At 36.7% G+C, this 18,986-nt stretch overlaps 1 protein-coding gene across 4 annotated transcripts in view; it reads right to left on the bottom strand.

Annotated features, from left to right (window-relative positions):
* LOC115837948 (cytosolic carboxypeptidase 3-like) overlaps positions 1-18,986 on the bottom strand; it is a 29,082-nt gene that overhangs the window by 8,991 nt on the left and 1,105 nt on the right. For 2 of the 4 annotated variants that reach the window (XM_030825722.1, XM_030825721.1), the window contains exons 2-4: positions 18,612-18,719; positions 17,304-17,364; positions 12,960-13,145 (exon numbers count right to left, since the gene is read on the bottom strand). In XM_030825722.1, the coding sequence (XP_030681582.1) occupies positions 12,960-13,145; positions 17,304-17,364; positions 18,612-18,674 (310 nt within the window). In that variant the 5' untranslated portion in view covers positions 18,675-18,719. Of the gene's footprint in view, positions 1-10,132; positions 11,688-12,959; positions 13,146-17,303; positions 17,365-18,611; positions 18,728-18,986 lie in introns of those variants that run through there. The other 2 variants (XM_030825719.1, XM_030825720.1) reach the window with 2 other exon arrangements.

Genomic DNA, 18,986 nt, shown 5'->3' with positions numbered 1-18,986 from the left:
ATTTAAATCACATGCCACAAAATTTCACATAACTTCTTCTTTTCAGGGGTATCCAAATCTAAGTATTCCTCCAAAAGATTTCATAGCACTTCCAAAGTTGTGCTGAGGAGCCACTTTATTTTGTCTTATGTGGCAGATATAAAAGATGACTATTTTCCATAAGGCAGAATAGGTGGCTTTGTTAAGTAATTGCCAGGATAAGCCATTTCCATATGCAGATTCAAGTAGTTGTTCAAGTTAGTCCACTGTTACATGAACAAAAGAATATTTAGGAGTATAAGGCCCTGCACTCAGCTAGTTGTCCTCCAAATTTCCACTGCTAGTTTTTCTATACATTGCTAGTTGTCCTCCAAATTTTCATTCTAACTTTCTTCCTTACTTACCAAAACCTGAATTTATCAGGGCAGCAATGTACCTCCATTAAAAAAACCGTAAGTTTTCAGGCTTGCCTGTGGCCAGGAGTAGCCATGCAATATAATTCTAGTCAATGAGAGGTAAAAAGATGACTTCTGGTGGAATTTCTGGGAAAGCTTTTTTAAAAAAAATAAAAGAAGATAGAATCAACTGGTATAAGCATGTTGCTCTTTGTTTTTCCTTCTCTTCATTGTATTTTCATATGCTTAACAGGGTCTTTTGCAAAACAAGAGCTTTTAATTCTGAAGTCCAATTTATCAATTTTTTATTAATCATGTTTTTGGTGTCAATTCTAAGAACTCTTTGCCTAGCTCTAGATCATAAAGATTTTCTTCTATTTTAAAAAAGATTTATAATTGTATGTTTTACATTTAAATCTATGATTCATTTTGAATGCATTTTTGTACAAGGTGTTAGACTTAGGTTGAAGTTTTCCCTTGTCTCTTTCATTTCTTCCTATGGATATCCAATTTCTCCAGCAGTATTTGTTGAAAATGCAAACTTTGCTCCATTAAATTGCTTTTTCACTTTTGTCAAAAACTACTTGGGAATATTTGTGTGGTTCTACTTCTGAGTTCTCCATTCTCTTCTACTGATCTAATACCACATAGCTTTGACTACTGTAGCTATATAAAGCTTGAGGTAAGAGGCTACTTTATCTCATTTTATGCTTCATTTTCAAAATTGCTTTTTTTAAAAGTTATTTTAGTTCTTTAGCCTTTCCATATAAATTTTAGAATAATTTTGTCTACATCTACAAAAAGAAATCCTGATAGGAATTTCTTTAAACCTGTGTGTCAACTGGGAAGAGTTGACATCTTACCACGTTGAGCTTAGTCCTAATCATGAACATGGTATATTTCTTGATTTATTTGGATCTTCTTTTATTTATTTCATCAACATTGGGTAGTTTTAAGAATGCAAGTCTTGCACATGTTTTGTTAGATTTACACCTAAGTAGTTTTTAAAAAGTAATTATAACAGTAATGTTCTATACTATAGTATGGGTTTAGATTACACAAATGTATGCATTTGTTAAATTTGTTAAAATTCACTGATACAATTAGATTTGTGAATTTCATCTTTTGTAAAATGTACCTCAAAACTAAAAAGGAATTCTAGGTAACAATATACATGCTAAAGTATTTAGAGATGAAATGTAAGGATATCTGCAACTTACTTTTAAATGAATAAAAAACTAAAAGGACTTGATGGATAAAGACAGGGATGGATAGATGGCTACATATGTGATAAAGCAATATAGTAAATTATTATAAGAATCCAGTTGATGGCCATATGGGTTCCTGTATAATCCTTTCAATTTCTCTGCATATTTGAAAACATTCTTAATAAAATATTGGGAAGTAGGAAGTTAATACAGAGCAAGAGGTTAAATAAAGAACAAAATAAATCTAAATAAATCAGATTTATAAAAAAATTAACTAATAAATTATTAGAATACAGCACAAAACTGAACTAGTAAATAATTTCAAGCACTGATTCTTTGAAAAAATTAACAAGATAAAGCCTACCAACATACTCAGGGGAGAAAAATAAGAATGCAAAAACACAATGTAAAATATTAGGACAAAGGGAAAAAGTCTCCTATCTTTAAAGGAAATTATAGCAATTATAGGAGAATGCTTTGCTTAAATTTATGAAATGAATTTTAAAATCCTGCATGAAAAGCATTTTTCTAGGAAAATAAATAACCAAAACTGTCCCTGGAATAGAATATATAGGAAACTTAGACCTAACAAAGAAGAAACTGAGAAGTTTTATAATAACAATATTCTCTGTCTAAAACAGTAACAAAATATGCACAGTTTTAGAAGATTTCTCTCGAAATTAGAGAGAACATTAATTAAAACATTATTGAAACTGTTCTAAAGCAAAGAATTCTAAATAACATTTATAACAAAACCTGGAAAATGTACACAAGCTAGAAAATTTTTAAAAATCTCTTATTTATGAATATTAAAGCAAAAATCCTGCATAAAATGAGAAAACAGGATTCAGCAACCCACTAAAAATTATTCACAATGACTAACTGCACTTTATTTCAATACTATACAACTGGTTCAATATTAAAGAAACTAATATCACTCACCAAAATAATAGGTCAAATGAGAATATCATAATCCCTCTACCCCATAGATGTTAAAAAGGCATTTAATAAAGTTTAGTACTAATTTCTGATAAAGTTTTCTTAATAATATAAGAATAAATTGGTAAATCCTTAGCAGAATCAAAAAAATTTATTTTAAACCAGAAGCCAATAATTTGCTTAATGAGAAAACAGTAATACTAGTCCCATTAAAATGAAGAATAACATAAAGGCAACATTATTAAATATTTTTTGACAGTACCAGTAAATGCATTTAGTACAAAAAGAAATATAAGGTATAAAAACTGGAAATTAGGAGATATAATTACATTAATACAGGATAATATAACTGTATAATTGGAACATATATAATAATTTAAATATTAGAAACAAAGTATGACAATTTTCAAAATTAATACACACAAAAATAACTTTCCTGTATGTAAACAAGTTAGAAAATATAAAATAATAAATATTCGATTTGAAATTGCTATTCTCACAACAAAAAATATTTAGTTTTAGCAACAAAATAAAATACCTAACAATAAACTTAGAAACGGTGCAGAAAAAAAAAATTTAAACTATAATAAGGGAGATAAAAGAAAACTAGGATAAATGGTAAGACAAATCTTATTATTAGACAGGAAGGTGCAATTTTAAAAGTATGTTACTCTTCCTTAAGTTAATCTATAAATTTAACGTGATCACAATAAAGTTACCAGTTTATTTATTTTAGGACAACTAGGAAAGCTTATTTTAGATTCCATATAGAGACATAATTAGGCAAAGGTAGCCAGAAAAATCTTTAAAACAGTAAGCAACTAAGTTTACCACATAACAGAATTATAGTTTAAAAGCTATAGTAATAGAGTTTCATGCTAGCATATCGAAAGACAGATTAATGGAACAGAATTCAAAATTGGACCTAAAAGTTTAGTATATCATAAACGTGGCATTGTAAGTGGGTAGAAAAAAATAATTCATTTAATAAGTTTTGTTGGAACAACTCACCAGGCATTTAATAATAGGACTGGACTGGAAGTTTACTTCTTATATCAAAACGGATTCCTGATGGATCAAAAATTTAATCACAAAAAATACACTTGGACACTACTAAGAAATAAGTATGAAAATTTCAAAACCCCAGAAATCATTTAAAAATGATAGACAAAGTAACTACATAAAAATTACAAATTTATGCATGACAAAGACAAAAAGGCAAATGAAAAACTGAGAAAAATAGCATGCAACATATAAGACACAGCAATCAAATCTCTTGCATAGACAGCACTTACAGATCAAGAAGAAAAAAAGTCCAATCAATAGCAAAATGGGCAAATGATTTTATCAGGTAGCTTATATAAAGTCAGTAGATAAAATATTCAATCTCATCCATAAAGAATACATGAACAAAAAACACATATCAAGTAAACAATATCAGATTGTCAAAAACCAGAATCAGTGATTAACAGTATTGATGAGAGTATGGGAAAATAGGTACTCTCATTGTGCAGCACTCAGATGGCCTAGGCTGTCCAAACCCTGTACATCCAAAGAAAGATTTGGACCTTGTCCAACTCCTGGGAGATAACCTCTAAGACCCTGAAATATTCTGCCTGTTCAGAGTTTCTTTGTCTGCTTGGGGCCTTGGGCTACATCAGATAGTTTATGCTAATAATGTTAGTTGTGGTGGGGGGCTCTGGGCCACATTATATTAATTTTGGTTGGAGAAGCTGGGGACTGAATAACTAAGGCCAGCTACATGGACATTCCATGCAGACATAACTGGTCCCTAATAGAAACTCTGGACACCAAGGCTGGATGAGTTTCCCTGATTAGCAGTACTTCATGAGTGTTATCTCACATCATGACTGGAAGAAGTAAGTGCTGTCTATAAAACTCCACTGGGAGAGGACAACTGGAAGCCCACATCTAGTCTCTCCTGGACTCTGCCCTAAATTAATTCTGCTGATTTTAGTCTGTATCATTTCACTGTAACAAGCCACAACCATTAATGTAATGGTTTTCCTGAATTTCTTGAGTCCTTTTAATGAATCATTGAACCTTGGGGTGGTCTTGAGGACTCCTATCACGGATGACATTAGAAGTGGGATTCACTAGAATTACCCTGACTCACTGAAATGTGGCGAAAGAATGGTTTGGGAAAAGGAAGGATAAGAGGGTGGGAGTTGACAAACCTTTGATTCTGTATGGCCACTGGGCCACCCATTGTGTGAAGCAGCAGCTGTGTTGCAACCAGTTACTAGAAGTAAAAGTCATCACTGGAATTTAGAAATGATAAATCTAACTCCCAAAGAGTTGGCTCACTGGATGCATAAGGAAATGCAAAATGACAAGAAACAAGCTAAATATACAATCTCTCAGTTATTATGTGTAATAGCTAAAATGACAGTAAAGTGTTGAGGCAAATCCTGACACTGGGCCAAACTTGAATTTCAGTTGGTCCAAGCTACAGACACTAGCTTCAGGGTTTCCAACAAAGGGACAAATAACATGCTGAAAAAACTGACAGCTAAAATAACATGAGTCATGAAAGAATAGGGAAAGATAAAAGGAAGAATCAAGGGACTCATCCCAGCAGGTTGGACACTGATGGGATCAAAGGTCTTAATGAAGCACTATTGGAGATTTCATAGACCAATGGGGCCTCCTGGCATATCCCGACTTTGAAGAGCTTTAAACAAATCTCTTCTATTTACCTTAGTCTGGAGGAATTAACAAGGCTGAAAGGCAAAAAGGACAATGAAAAATGTTACCTCAAATCATCTGTGGCAATTGTCTCACAAACTAATATGGACAAAGACTGATGAAAAGGGTCAGAGTCCTTTAGTATGATCCTTGTTTGGGGACATGGGCTATATGCACGTGTGGTTAAAATGGACAGGGGGTGGAGAATAAGCTTTTCTGGGACTCTTTGACATGGCAGACCAATGCACTGAGGTTCCAAAATCTGTTGGTGAAATCCTAATGTGGACTACCATTAGGTTGGGACGACTTAGCCATGAAATGGTTGATGAAATTAAGGTGAAAGTTGAGATTAAAACTGAAATATTTAAATGGACTTCATGTGAACTGGATGTATCTCCTTTACCTGAATGTATTGGGATGGATTTTATATCTGATTGGGGACCTACCTAATATTGTAAAACCGAAGGCATGTAAATTTGCCCTTTATCCAGTATACCTGCTAAATGGGAACCTATAGAATTGTCCAAGCCCAAAGATTTTAGTTGGAAATTGTATAGAATACCTGGTGCACAAAAATAGATTACACCTTTAATCAATGACGTGTTAGAAACTGGGCTGCTGGTACCGACGCATTTTCTCCACCGTAGCCCTGTATGGACCAGAGATTGGGGCTTATGGAAAAACCTTGTGAGCACCATCCAGCAGTGACTGCCGGAATTTGGACCAGAAAATTTTCGGATGCAGCTGTAAGATATACAGCATTTGAGAACCAATTACTAACTGGCTATTGGACATTAGTTGAAAATGCCCCTGTGACTGAATGTATTAGTCAGGGTTCTTCAGAAAAAATAGAACCAGTAGTGTGTGTGTGTGTGTGTGTGTGTGTGTGTGTGTGTGTGTGTGTATTATATCAGTGAATATACACATATGCGTATATACATTGTCACAGAATTATGGAGACTGAGGTCTCACAATCTGCTGTGTGCAAGCTGTTGAACTAGGAAAGCTGGTGATGTAATTCAGTCCAAGTCCAAAAGCCTGAGAACTAGAAGCTCTGATGTCTGGGGCAGATGATGAATATCCCAGTTCAAGAAGAGAGATCTCACCCTTCCTCCATCCTTTTGTTATATTCAGGCAGGCCCTCAATAGATTGGATGACGCCCCACCTCCTTACATTGGTGATGGTGGATCTTCTTTACTGAATCTACCAATTCAAATGCTAATCTATTCCAGAAACACCCTCAGAGGCACATCCAGAAATAATGTTTTACCAGCTATCTGGGCATCCTGTGGCCCAGTCAAGCTGACACATAAAATTAACCATTATACTGAAGGACATATAACCGTGAAAGCTGAAATGCCCACAATGCCTTAAGTGATGTGAAAGAAACACTCTAATAAGGCAGTGCCCAGAAGGGCTCCATAATAAATGGAAACGGTTTATACAGGACAGTGTTACTGGGACAGTGCAAGGAGGTACTCATTCTGTTCATGTACAGGAGGTCTCTTTTCCACTGGAGCCTACTTTGAAATCAGCTGAGGAGCCACCAAATCCTATGGCCACCTGGGCAGTGCCCTATGAACAGCTCTCTATTGAAAGAGAGCTACTAGGTTGACTGATGGCAGTTCCAAGGTGGATAGTCCATACTACATCAGATGATGGAAAAGTTCTGATTGAAGAAGGTAAGAACAATCTGCTCAGGCTGAACTATATGCTGTCCTTGCAGTGATGAAAAAACTGAATAAGCATAAAAGTTCCATTTAAAAATAATCACCATGGAATTTAGGGGCACATTAAAGTAGCACATGTGAATGCCCACCAGAAGAACAATTCCAGGATCAGATGATGACTGGACCCAGTAAGTGGAAAACTTGGTGTGTTTACTTGAGGTGGGCATGTGGGTCCATGAAATAAATGGAAATGGGAGAGGTGTAGGAATGTAGGCACGGGCTGATTGTTGGCATATTTCTCTTGCTCCCTCTGAGGCACAAAATATAAATAAATACTTCAAGAGAGACAGAGACCACAGGTGGCTATGGGCAGATTTCCTGGGGAGAAGGTGGCACATACAACTGACAAGTAACTACATCAGAATGCTGTGGTAGCCCCCAGAGACTATAAAAGGGTCCTGACAGGACTAGACATTTACTCTGGACTAGGCTTTGCACCCCCAGAGGTAGATGGATACAAAATGCTTAAAATACTATAAAAGGACTGAAACAGAAGATACTGTGGCAATTTGGACCATCAAGTTATATTTCTTCAGACCAAGAAACACACTTTACAGCCCATAGTGTCTAATGATGGGCAAAAAGATACCACATCAAAATGGACTAGTGGTTTACTAGAGAATTGGAAAAGGTAATTGAAACATTTTTTTTTTCTAAAATGGGGGGTGATAAAGGCAAGAAGGGCTGACATATATACCTTCATGTGTATGCACATTCAACATGAGGGGGACAAGAGTGGGTCCCCACTTGACAAATTCTTTTACTTTTATGGTGGATCTGGAGAAGGGATGGAGGAGGACACTGGTACAAACTACAAAGTGATTTCTCCAGTCACCTCAACTTTTCTTTTTTTTCCAGCCTGGGGCAGTGGTTGGAGACTGCAGGTGCTAGAAACAGGAATCATTCTTAAGCAAGAAACTTACCTTTCAACCTTTATGTCAGAATTGCTAAGGGCCTAACGGGGTGGACTGTGTCTTCACCCCACCTGGCAAAATTCAGATTGATAGTGAATGCAGCTGTATTTCCTGGTGGTCAAGATAGCCCACTAGTTCTGTACCTATATATCCTTACTCTAAATAAAAGGGAATGAGCTGAAAGGAAGCATGAGCTAGACTGGTATTACTGCTGGCAATCTAGACCAGGACAGTGGCTAAGCCTAACAACTCTCCCAAAGGTGAAAATGTTTGGGTAAAAAATTATGACAAGTGAAAAATAGGAGAAATAGCCAAGGCACAGGAATAAATAAATGAAATAGGTAATGAGGAAAATCTAGTACTGCACTGGTGTTTTGAGAGAGGCTCAGAGCAAGAGACTGTAGTCTCTTAGCTTAATTATACTAGATGCCCAAAAAGGTGAAGTCAGTTTTCTAAGACTAACCTTACTCTTAGAAGCTGAAAAGGTTGAATGGAAGCCTGCAAACTCGAGTGGCATTGCTCTGGGAGACATTCTAGTCATATGATATAATGATGAACTGGACCAATTAATTGTTAATGACAGAGGTAATGGGCCATTATCTTTTGATTCTTATTTTTCAGGTTACATCTACTACAATACTGCAGATACAGTATAACACTGGCTTTGTTGGTATGATTCCTCTCCCTTAGGTAAGTAAGTCATATGATGATGATCAAATGTATTGGAAAATTGAATCACAGCCTCCTTGGTATGTAGTATCAATGAAAAATGGGCTAAGAACTGGATCTACTTATTATGAGTTAATTTCTATGCTGAGTATTTATGCACAAGTTTGTTAAAACGTATAAATAGCAGAATATTAAAATAGGAGATAATTATACTAGTTACAAACCAGGCTCTTTGTTAAAGAGAGCCTAGGCCAAGGGACAGTGGGTAGCCTGTATGTAAATGATTAACTCAGCAGGCCTTGTTTGTCCAAACCCTGCACATTGTAAAGGTTTGGACCTTGCTAAACTCTTGGGAGATAGCCTCTGATGCCTTGGAATACCTTGCCTCATAAGAGTATCTTTGTTTACCTGGGACCTTGAGCTATGTCAGATAGTAGTTTATGCTAACAATTGATTTATTGTGGTGGTGGTGGTGGTAGAGGCCTTGGACACACAGTACCAATTTTGACCCCTGGAAAGGCCAGAGACTAAGTAACTAAGGTCAGCCATGTGGGCACTGAATGTAAATATAACCAACCTGCAACAGAAACCAGTGACATCAAAGCTAGATGAGCTTCCCTGATTTGCAGCACTTCATATTATCTCACATTATGGCTGGGAGAATTAAGTGCTGTTTCTAAGACTCCACAGGGAGAGAACAACTGGAAGCTTGTGCTTGGTCTCATCTGGACTCTGCCGCATAGCAAGGGTCCCCAACCCTGAGGCCATGGAACAGTACTGGTCTATCGCCTGTTAGGAACCAGGCCACACAGCAGCAGGTGAGCAGTGGGCGAACGAGCATTACCACCTGAGTTTTGCCTCCTGTCAGATCAGCAGCAACATTAGATTCTCATAAGAGCACAAGCCCTATTGTGAACTGTGCATGCAAGGGATCTAGGTTGTGTGTGATGCTCATGAGAATCTAACTAATGCCTCATGCTCTGAGGTGGAACAGTTTCATCCCAAAACCATCCCCCCACATCTGTAGAAAAATGTTCTTCCCTGAAACTGGTCCCTGGTGCCAAAAAGTTTGGGGACCACTGCTATACACCATTTACCTTTGCTGATTTTAATCTGTGTCCTTTCAGGGACATAATAAACCATAACCATGAGTATAATGGCTTCTCTGAGTTCTGCAAGTCCTTGTAGCAAATCGTTGAATATGAGTTGTCTTGAGGACCCCTGACCATACTCATAAACTATTTGCTTTTATGACTATAAATTGATGCAACTCTTTTTAGAGGAAATTTGACAGTATCCTTATACCAGAAATTATAGGAATGTCCCCCCAAAATATGTATGTGTATATGCATTAGGTCACACATAAAAGAATATTTATGCAGTTCTGTTTGTCAGAGCCAATGACTGGAAACCCCTTAAATTCATTAATAAGGTACCAGTTAAAGAAATTCTGATTCATCCATTTAATGAAATCTGATGTACCAGCTTATAAAAAAGGAGACTAATATATATAAACTGATATGGAAAGTCTTTCAAGATAGATGACTGTGTAAGACAGAGTTAATTTATAGCTGGACTGGAAAAGCTCTATTTTTACCTCTTGGGAATTCTGGCTGTCCAGCTTTGACTCTTGGCCAAGATAAGAACAGTAAGATTAATGATGTGCTGTTTACTGTCTGAAACTCCCCCTGAGAACCCCGCATGGCCAGTTTGTTTACTGATGGTTTTCATTTGGCAGAATCAGGAAGACAGCCTGGCTTGATGTCATGACAACAGGGTCTAAAAACCCAGATGGGAACTTTTGTCTTGAGGTTTTCTGAAGCTAAGATGCATCACATAGATCTTGGTGTTTCAATCTGAAGACAGGCAGTCTATGTGTGAATAAGGCCCCTGGAAAGCTTGCACCTGGGCCCCAATGCTTGCCACAGTATCTTTCTCTTGCTGCACCGTATCCTATGCCTTTAAATAAAAGCCACACAGAAGAAATGCTCTGTGAAGTCTTATAAGTCCTTTCAAATATCCAAATTTGTAAAATCTTTGCAATAGTCAAGTGACAAAAGCAAGGTCTAGAGCAATATGTAAGACTGTGGGAAGTAAACTTTCTGAAATGCTAGCAAGCAAAGTGGAAAACGCCATCAAGGACACATATAGGAGAAGATTTTGATTCTTCCTACACAAGGATGTATTGTATTGGGTGTTCCAGTTGGCTTGAGGACCAGCAGAGCTTGCAAAAATGTCAGGGGCACAGACTGAAAATAAAAGAACAGTGCCACAGCCCAAAATAAAGCTTTTATCCAGCATAACTATACCTTGCACAGATAGTGTGACCAGTAGCTGTGTGACATCATGACTCTGGGGATCTTGGGAAACGTATGCTGAGAGAGGCTGCACCTTCACCAGGGTGGAGGCTGGATTCACAGAGCCCAAAGCCTATTTATTATGTAAGATATCTGAAAGGAGGCACCACAAACTCTAGCCACTCTTACAACAATATTTTGGTTAGAAACTATATTTAGAATTTCAATAGAAGAGGCCAGAAACACAGCTGCCCTCATCTGAAAGAACCTCAGCAGTAACAGTGGGGGATTACCAAGCAACCAAGGAAAATAGAAACTCTCCCCACTCTGAGCTGCTGATGGTGACTCCTGTGACTGAGGGCAAAATGACCGCTGAAAGTGAGGGCTAGGAAATTTCAGGAAAAGAAAGGTGTGGCAAGGATGTGACAGAAGGGTTTTCTAGTTAGGTGAGGTGGAACCAAGTTGAGTGGAATGAGCACACGTGGCTGGAAGTGACACTGAGAAGCAGTGGCCCGACGGGGTCTTGCTTTCCTCTTCCTTTTGGGTCTCTTCTGCTCTCATTGTCTTGTCACTGCTACCAGAGAGAAATTAGGCAGAAGTTCACAGTAGGAGCAGTAGGGATTTTCCTTTATTGCTCCTTATCCATTCCCTCTGCCACAGATATGTCATGAGGAGGCTGGGAAACAGAACCAAAGTACAAAAAGAAAGGCTTGGGGGAAGGTTCAAATTCAGTAGCATGGCAGTGTTTTCTCTGCTGGACTTTTTTATTTCCTGACCTGGTGCTGTAGCAAAAATGAGGTTGGAGGGGGTGGTAGCAGAGGAGAGGTGGGGACAATGGTAGAAGGACTGAAAAGAGAAAAAGGGAGAGAGATATCCTATACTACAGAAGATAAATATATACCCAGCTTTGAAAAGATCTGTGTAAATAAGTGATTCTGTTTAGTACTATTAAGCATGAATTCTTTAATATATTTTTAACCCTATAACTTTGGAGTTCTTGAGAAAAATTAACTTTGTCCTCTATGAACAAAAATCAGTGTTCTTTCTCTCTCTCCACCCATCCTTTCTCCCCATATCTATCTATCTATATGCCAGATGATATATGAAGAAAATTTAGTTTTTAAGAACTCCTAGTAGACACTGCAATAAGTGTAGTTATAAAAAGTATGTATGTGTAATTTTTTTTTATTCACCAATGAGTGTCCATAAGATCTCTACCTGGTGATAACATATGTTTATGTGCCTCAATCAATGAAAGGTGGAAAGTCATGGCAGTGAAAAGATAATGAACAACGGGATGTTTCTGTCATGCCTGTGCACGGATTGGAGAGATGAGGCTATAAGCTTTACTTGGAAAAGCAAAAAATGAATTTGGGAATGGACACATACAGAAACATTAAAATCTATATATACTAAAATATATACTCTTCAGTTTCATAAACCTCCATTAAAGGAAAAAGCAAAAAGTGGGAAAAAGACAAAGGAGCAGAAAGAGAAAATGAAAGAGGAAAAGAAATGGAAAAAAGGAAAAAGGCAGAAAGTGGTAAAAGAAGATAAAGATACACTAAGAAGAAGACAGACCCACAAGGAGGAAACAAGGAGAAAGAGACAGGGAGCTACAAAGAGCAGGACTACAGCTCACAGCCATTCCGGCACAGCCTCCATCTGTGACTTCACTCTGTGTATGAGTTTGTGCCTGGGACACCGTCATGCCCTTTGGAATTGTTTAGAATTGCTAAAGCTTCAGGAGCCAAGCAAATGCTGTAAGTGCCTCCATTTAAGCCCATGTGGCTACTGAACACTTGAAATGTGGCTGATCTCAATTCGAATGTCTGTAAAGATAAATGCACACCAGATTCTGAAGACTCTGTACAAAAAGAATGTGAAATATTTTGGATATGTTTGGGTTAAATAAAATACATTTTTAAAGTTAATTTCATTTTCTTCTTTTTGCCTTTTTAAATGTGGCTACAAGCAAATTTAAAATTACATATGTGGCTCACGTTACATTTCTGTTGGAATGTACTGTTTTCTAACATTGCGAGTCTGCTCATTAAAATCGAGGTTGGCAAAGTAAGTTTGCTAATGTATGAATCCCCCAAACTGCTAAAAACATACCAATATGCTGGACTTTTTCATCGATGACTTCACAATGGTATGGCCACCGTGTTGGGCTCAGTGGACCAGAAGAAGAGACACCATATAAATCCCGTGGTTCACGAAGACGTGGCACCCATCTCCCTAGCTGATATTCTAATAGTATCTGTGTAGTCCGAGGGAAGAAGGGATCACCAAAAGAGTCAGCTGAAAAAAAGATTCAAACACAATCATGAGTGGGAAGAAGAAAAATACCAACTCCTGTAATTTTTATATAGTTCCTTTTTTCCTTTCAACACTATTCAATGCGTGGGTATCATTATAAATGTTTTATAATTCATGGCACTTTTTATAAAAGTACTAATGAAATTTTGTGATGATTGATCTTCACAATAGCCAAAAAATAGTTGACCTTTATACTATTCATTTATTCTAAAAGACCACTACTAGTTTAAAAACATGTTTCTCGTAGCTTTTCTAGCAAATCATTTACTTTGACTCTTCTTAAATGTAGTCACACTATTTGTCTAACGAGTTAAATACAGTGACGAACTATAATTCCTCACCACTTCCTGGAACTGTATTCTCAAGGTTTACTAGTGAACTCAGTCACAACTTTTTCTCAGTTCTCCTTCTAGAGCTACTGTGTTATACAATGCCAGGAACGCAATTCACATAGACTAGTATGGGGCCATGCCAAGCAGGCCGTGCAGTGATCTGGTGTTTTGGTGTGATACTGTATGGCATCAGTTTGACGTTGATGATCACCCCTCCTTAAGTGCACTTCTCTTATGATACATTTCCTAGGTTTCCCCCTCCATTCCACATATTTGGTTTTCCATTTGTCTCCCTGACTCCTCTTGCTCTTTCACCTCTGAAATGTGGCTTTTTGCCGAGATTTAGTTCTTGGTTATTTTTGTACAACAGCGGATACAGCAACTGGACTAGAGCTCAGATAACTGGATTCCTTCCCTTTTATCACTTTGTTTTTGTATGACTTTGTTTGGGCAAGGCAGCCTCTTTGAACATAAATCTTACTACACGTCAATAACTAATAATATCACCTGCCCTAGCTACTTATCAGGATTGTTCTATAGACTCATTCATCCAACAGATACTTATGTATCTACTATGTGCTAAAAACTATAAACAGACAATTGCCATACAGGGTGAAAAAAACAATGTCCCTGCCACCATGAGCTTACACTGTAGTAGGGCATATATAAATAGGAAAACAAGATAATTTCAGTGATGATAAATGCTACAAAAATAAAACACAGGAATATAAATGAAGATTAGAAACGGGAAAGTGGGAGTGAGAATGCTATTTTAGATAGGGTGGTCAGGCAAGATTTCTCTGAAGAGGTAACATGTGAGCTGACACCTAAATAATGAACTCAGCCCCGGAGTAAAGACTGTTCTGGCTGGACACACTCTAACAAAGCTGAAAGGCAAGCCTCAAAGTAATGAAACTGATCCACAAGCAAAACAACTGCTAATCAGGACAAAGTCCAACATTCTTTAACTGAATACAACAAAATCCAGCAACCACATGTAAAATTCGCAAGTTTGTCATTCACCCAAAAGTTAATGAACAAGAGCTCTAGTCCTGCTGTGGCAACATAAGTCTTATACAGGCCTTCTCTCTCACTAATTCCAACTAAACTCTAGATAAAATACAAAAACATAACTATCCGAAGAATTTGAAAAGTAAACGAGCAGACTGTAGAGTTAATACTTAGAGAAGCACCCCCACAGGAAGGTGAGTCCAGCCCCTTGTTTGCTCTGTCCTGCTGAATGGCAGGCCCCATGCACAGAGCAGTGTCGTGGTGCAAATGGCTAAATCTCAGATAGATACTGAGTCCTTTTTTTTTCCGTTTACTAAAGTTTGGAGTTATTTTTATTATAAATGTTTGATTCCAAAATGCTTGAGAGTAGCCTTTTTTCTCTTGAGCAGAATAATTTAGTCACACCACCCTAACAATAATAACATCCTATTTAGTCATTACCTACTATGTGCCAGACCCAGTGCTTGGAAGAGATACAAACATTGATAAGACAGCCTCTGAGATCAAGGCATTCTCAGTACAGAGAGAAAGAAGGAAGGGTTAGGTGATAAGATATGGCAAGGGCAACCACGCAGGCATATACAGGATGTCATGGGAGAACATGGTGGGGTGGTCAGTAGTGTAGAGGTTGAGAAATTCTGGCCTAGACTAAGAAATGACAATATGTACACATACAAGAAAATAAAAAGAAAATTCCTTCTCCAAATCAGAAACCCAGTCTTTCTTAACAGAACCAGGAAAAGGGGTCCCTACAGTGTGGAGGGAATCTGAAGGGAAGAAAGGAACCAAAGAAAGGTATCTCCTAATCCTGTGTATGAGCGCACAAAAGTCTCATCCTAATCCCTGAGCTATGCAAGCAGACACACTCTCAGAGACTATGAAAACTTAACTGAAACTTTAACCAACCCCCCACCCACACACAAATATCTCAGCTCAACCCCTGAATTACACATGTGCAAGATAGTCCCAAACCAATACAAGGAAAACTTAAGAGAACTAAACAGGGCTTTGAACCATCTATACAAGTCTCAAAACCCCTGAACTACACTGGCATGGGAAAGAACCAAACAAGCATAGCAAAGGCTTGGAGATCAGAACTGAGATCTGAATTATCCACAGAAGGGGCACCAGAACTTATTGCTTCAACCTAACTGGATTGATTGCCTGCTAGAAGAAATACATTGACCCAGAATCTACAGAACATAGCATGGATAATGGAAAACCAGGGATAGGACCAGTTCTCAGGGCAAAAGGCAATCAACAAATGTTAACATCAAGATAACCCAGATGTTAAAACTATCAGACAAGAACTTTAAAGGAGTCATTACAATTATGTTCCATGAGGTAAGAAAAAAGCACACTTGTACTGAATTAAAACGTAAGAATTCTTGGCGAAGAAATAACACATTGCTGGGAATGCAAAAGGATATAGCCACTTTAGAAAACAGATTCAGTTTCTCATACAGTATATATTTAGCATATAACCCAACATTACTATTCCTAGGTATTTATCCATGAGAAACAAAAACACGTTCAGACAAGGACTTGTACAAAAATATTCACAGGAGCTTTATTCATTACAGCCCCAAACTGAAAACAATTTAAATGGGCATGAATGGATGGCTAAATGGAGAAATTGTGGTCTATTCATATAATGGAATAACTCTCAACAATAAAAAGAAAGTACTGATATATGCAACAACATGGATAAATCTCAAGAGTATTATGCTAAATGAAAGAAGACAGAAAACACAAAATGTATGATTCTGTTTTGTGAAATTCTAGAAAAGCCAAATATAGGGGAGGGAATGCAAATCACTGGTTGCCTGGAGCCAGGGGTGAAGCCTGGAAGGAGAGGATCTACTGCAGAGACACAGGAACATTTAGGGGTGATTAAATGTTTTACACCTTGCTTTTGGTAATGTTCTAAACAAAGGAAGCAACATAAAGGGATTACTATAAATGGGCAATTCATACCAACTAAGAATATGAGTAGATAATAATGCTATAGAAGTAATTCTCAATTTTTCTAGCAATCCCAGAAATGCTAGTTAAACGAGTGAGTTATCTACCGTTTCCTAATAGCTTGGCAAAATTTAAAAAACAGAAAAGGGTAGCAGGGAAATGTCCACAAAACAGTACTATAAAATTTCTATGCCTATGGGTATAGATATGTGTATATGCAAAGAAGTTCTAGAATGATACACACCAAACTAAGAATGGTGGTTATTTCAAACAGGAAGATTTATTTTAGGATGGTGGTAAAAGACAAAAGAAAAAAAAGATAAAGGCCTTAACTCCAATTTCAGAGTATTTGTGACACATATGTAAATATTTAGTAGAGATATTTTAGCATTTGAAAGTACAATTCTAAGTATAAATCTTTAAAAATTAAGTATACATCAAGATGTCCACACACGTTCAGTTGCAAATGAATGACTTTATTAAGGAGACTCTTTAGACAATGTACTTCGTTTAAATGAAGATGTACTTCTAACATAATCTGTCCGTTATAACTTGAGTCATACAGTCAATACATTTAAAGAAATGACAAGGTAAATCCTTATGTTAAATATAAGATAATCACCACTTTCATTTATTATTTTCTAATATAAAATAGGTTTACCTAAAACAAACCTGAAAAGTTTGAACTCTGCAAGTGGATACATTTCTCTTTCACAATCTACTAGAATAATCATTCCCTATATTATTCAATCTGACTTTTTAGTTTCCTCATCTTCTTTTTTATCCACTCAAAGTTTTATGCTAAACAAAAACTATATGAATAGGTTCAAACCTGTTAAAAGTGCACGCCGATGAAGATCTTCACTTACAAATTTCATGAACATATCCTCATCCTAAAATAAGAATTTAAAAATATTTCTCTTTTAAAAACCAACAGTTTTCAAATCCAGAATTTTTTTACATCTATTTTAGTACTTGGGATTGAGTATATGTCTTTAACCTTTAATAAACGAGAAAATTAAAGGATTATTATCGGCTACTGGTCTCAATGCACCCAACACTTCAAATATCCTGAAACCTTAAAGTTTCCATCTTTCATTCCTCCTCTTCCACTGGGTGTGGTCATAATAATGACTTTATGGAAGGAATAAAGTTTAAAGATTCTTGATAAACCTGGGAAAACAATTTAAATTAAGAATAAAATTGGCCGGCCGTGGCGGCTCATGCCTGTAATCCCAGCACTTTGGGAGGTCAAGGCGGGTGGATCACCTGAGGTCAGAAGTTTGAGACCAGCCTGGCTAACATGGTGAAACCCCGTTTCTACTAAAAATACAAAAAAATTAGCCAGCCATGGTGGCACACGCCTGTAATCCCAGCTACTTGGGTAGCTGAGGCAGGAGAATCGTTTGAACCCAGGAGGCAGAGGTTGCAGTGAGCCGAGATCGCGCCATTGCACTCCAGCTTGAGCAACAAGAGTGAAACTGGCTCAAGAAAAAAAAAAAATTAAATGAACAAAAAGAAAGACACATAAAGCCATAAATCCTTTTAAGTAGCTAAAGTAAGCTTTAAGAGCTTATTTCGGGACATTAGTTTACATACATAATTTATACTTTAATAAAATTTGAAGGAAATCTCTCAGAATATGTAGTAGAAACAGACTAAAGAATTTTAAATACTACGTTTCCCCCCCTTTTTCTTCTTCCATGTCTCTTCCTTTATGACATCAGAGCCACAATAAACTGTTATGGTGATACACAATAAGGTTAGAACATGGTGGTTCTACTATGATTCATACTACGATGTAACACAATCTAATCAGCACATAGAAGAAAATAAGTGGACATCAATCCTAAAACTAAAACCCTACAATAATTTCATATATAAATTTTAATAAAACCTAGAAGAATCTTAGCTAAAATATTTTCTCAAAAAAAAATACAAATATAGTTTCTCTTTCTACACAGGGCATAGTGTTCCCAGTGATAGCTTAGCTTTTTCACCAAATTATTTCCCAACTTCAATGACAATAATTTAAACATCCAATTGATTTTTATATCCACTTGATTTTATAATATTTTAATTGGGGATTTATATAATACAAATTTTATCTCCAAGTAAAATAAAGTTGAGAAAAACATACCGATTCATCTTCATCACTGATTGTTCTGTCTGAATAGTCTTCCTTTTCTGAATCTTCTGACATCTCTTCCAGTGTTTGACTTAAGATTTCTTGTAATATACGGGGAGGCTGTAAAACAATTTCTAAGGAAATTATTTGACAGCTTTTCTTTTCAAGCTGTAGGTGTTTACAACATTGAATGAGTACTCAAAAATATATTCAATTGTATTTAACAGTCACAACAGTCTTCTCTAAAAACTAATTAGAATACAACTAATAAAACCTTCAATTTCAAAGATTTAAAGGAATTTTCCATGACTATAAGCGACAACAACCACAATAAGACAAATCAAGTAAATCATTTAATTAAAAGGAATTTCCAGAGTATACAGCCAA

This window comes from Nomascus leucogenys, chromosome 13, assembly GCF_006542625.1.
Source record: "Nomascus leucogenys isolate Asia chromosome 13, Asia_NLE_v1, whole genome shotgun sequence".
Taxonomy (NCBI): domain Eukaryota; kingdom Metazoa; phylum Chordata; class Mammalia; order Primates; family Hylobatidae; genus Nomascus; species Nomascus leucogenys.
Note: the sequence above shows the minus strand (reverse complement) of the source record. Positions and strands in the feature narration are given on the sequence as shown.